The sequence below is a fragment of the Salmo salar genome, chromosome ssa13 (assembly GCF_905237065.1).
Source record: "Salmo salar chromosome ssa13, Ssal_v3.1, whole genome shotgun sequence".
In the NCBI taxonomy this organism is placed as follows: domain Eukaryota; kingdom Metazoa; phylum Chordata; class Actinopteri; order Salmoniformes; family Salmonidae; genus Salmo; species Salmo salar.
Genome location: NC_059454.1, coordinates 103,500,526 through 103,503,025, shown reverse-complemented (window position 1 = coordinate 103,503,025; position 2,500 = coordinate 103,500,526). Strand labels below are relative to the sequence as shown.

General features: G+C 45.0%; 1 protein-coding gene across 2 annotated transcripts in view; it reads right to left on the bottom strand.

Moving 5' to 3' along the window:
• Positions 1 to 2,500, bottom strand: part of dym (dymeclin) — a 211,929-nt gene that overhangs the window by 166,452 nt on the left and 42,977 nt on the right. For both annotated transcript variants that reach the window (XM_045692575.1, XM_045692576.1), the window contains exon 7: positions 225 to 350. In XM_045692575.1, coding sequence (XP_045548531.1) covers positions 225 to 350 — 126 coding nt within the window. The remainder of the gene's footprint in view (positions 1 to 224; positions 351 to 2,500) is intronic.

Sequence of the window (2,500 nt, the reverse complement as noted above, 5' to 3'; positions counted from 1 at the left end):
TCAGGTACTGGTAAATGAGTCCGTCTCAAAGGATCTGTGAGTGTGTAGATCCATGTCTCTACTCACCATCGTTCCTTCATCAGGTACTGGTAAATGAGTCCGTCTCAAAGGATCTGTGAGTGTGTAGATCCATGTCTCTACTCACCATCGTCCCTTCATCAGGTACTGGTAAATGAGTCCGTCTCAAAGGATCTGTGAGTGTGTAGATCCATGTCTCTACTCACCATCGTTCCTTCATCAGGTACTGGTAAATGAGTCCGTCTCTCAGCATCTCCTTGTGGAAGAGCTGGTAGGACAGTAACACCAACATGGTGGTCACAGCCTCAAACAGGATACTGTACGTGATGTCCCTGTGAGAGAGAGAGAGAGAGAGAGAGTGAGAGAACATCTCCAATCCAAAGTTAAATCTAGAATCGGCTTCCTATTTCGCAACAAAGCATCCTTCACTCATGCTGCCCAACATACCCTCCTAAAACTGACTATCCTACCGATCCTCGACTTCAGCGATGTCATTTACAAAATAGCCTCCAACACTCTACTCAACAAATTGGATGCAGTCTATCACAGTGCCATACGTTTTGTCACCAAAGCCCCATATACTACCCACCACTGCGACCTGTACGCTCTCGTTGGCTGGCCCTCGCTTCATACTCGTCGCCAAACCCACTGGCTCCAGGTCATCTACAAGTCTCTGCTAGGTAAAGCTCCGCCTTATCTCAGCTCACTGGTCACCATAGCAGCACCGACCCGTAGCACGCGCTCCAGCAGGTATATCTCACTGGTCACCCTCAAAGCCAATTATTCCTTTGGCCGCCTCTCCGTCCAGCTCTCTGCTGCCCAATGACTGGAACGAACTGCAAAAACACTAAAGCTGGAGACTCTTACCTCCCTCACTAGCTTTAAGCACCAGCTGTCAGAGCAGCTCACAGATCACTGCACCTGTACATAGCCCATTTGTAAATAGCCCATCCAATCTACCTCATCCCCATACTGTATTTATTTATTTATTTATCTTGCTCCTTTGCACCCCAGTACCTCTACTTGCACATTCATCTTCTGCACATTCTACCATTCCAGTGTTTAATTGCTATAATTTAATTGCTATCCTACCTCATTTGCACATGATGTATATAGATTTGTCTACTGTATTATTGACTGTATGTTTTGTTTATTCCATGTGTAACTCTGTGTTGTTGTATGTGTTGAACTGCTTTGCTTTTCTTGGCCAGGTCACAGTTGTAAATGAGAACTTGTTCTCAACTGGTCTACCTGGTTAAATAAAGGTAAATAAAAACAGCCTACATACCAAAGAGTAAGCAGAAACAGAAAAACAGAGGGATCAGGAAAGGACACATTTGTACTGTAATACACACCAGACTCCTGTACTGTAACACACACCAGACTCCTGTACTGTAACATACACCAGACTCCTGTACTGTAACATACACCAGACTCCTGTACTGTAACACACACCAGACTCCTGTACTGTAACATACACCAGACTCCTGTACTGTAACATACACCAGACTCCTGTACTGTAACATACACCAGACTCCTGTACTGTAATACACACCAGACTCCTGTACTGTAATACACACCAGACTCCTGTACTGTAACATACACCAGACTCCTGTACTGTAATACACACCAGACTCCTGTACTGTAATACACACCAGACTCCTGTACTGTAACATACACCAGACTCCTGTACTGTAACATACACCAGACTCCTGTACTGTAACACACACCAGACTCCTGTACTGTAACACACACCAGACTCCTGTACTGTAACACACACCAGACTCCTGTACTGTAACACACACCAGACTCCTGTACTGTAACATACACCAGACTCCTGTACTGTAATACACACCAGACTCCTGTACTGTAATACACACCAGACTCCTGTACTGTAACACACACCAGACTCCTGTACTGTAACACACACCAGACTCCTGTACTGTAACATACACCAGACTCCTGTACTGTAACATACACCAGACTCCTGTACTGTAACACACACCAGACTCCTGTACTGTAATACACACCAGACTCCTGTACTGTAACATACACCAGACTCCTGTACTGTAACACACACCAGACTCCTGTACTGTAACACACACCAGACTCCTGTACTGTAACATACACCAGACTCTTGTACTGTAACATACACCAGACTCCTGTACTGTAACATACACCAGACTCCTGTACTGTAACATACACCAGACTCCTGTACTGTAACATACACCAGACTCCTGTACTGTAACATACACCAGACTCCTGTACTGTAACATACACCAGACTCCTGTACTGTAATACACACCAGACTCCTGTACTGTAACATACACCAGACTCCTGTACTGTAACATACACCAGACTCCTGTACTGTAACATACACCAGACTCCTGTACTGTAACATACACCAGACTCCTGTACTGTAATACACACCAGACTCCTGTACTGTAACATACACCAGACTCCTGTACTGTAATACACACCA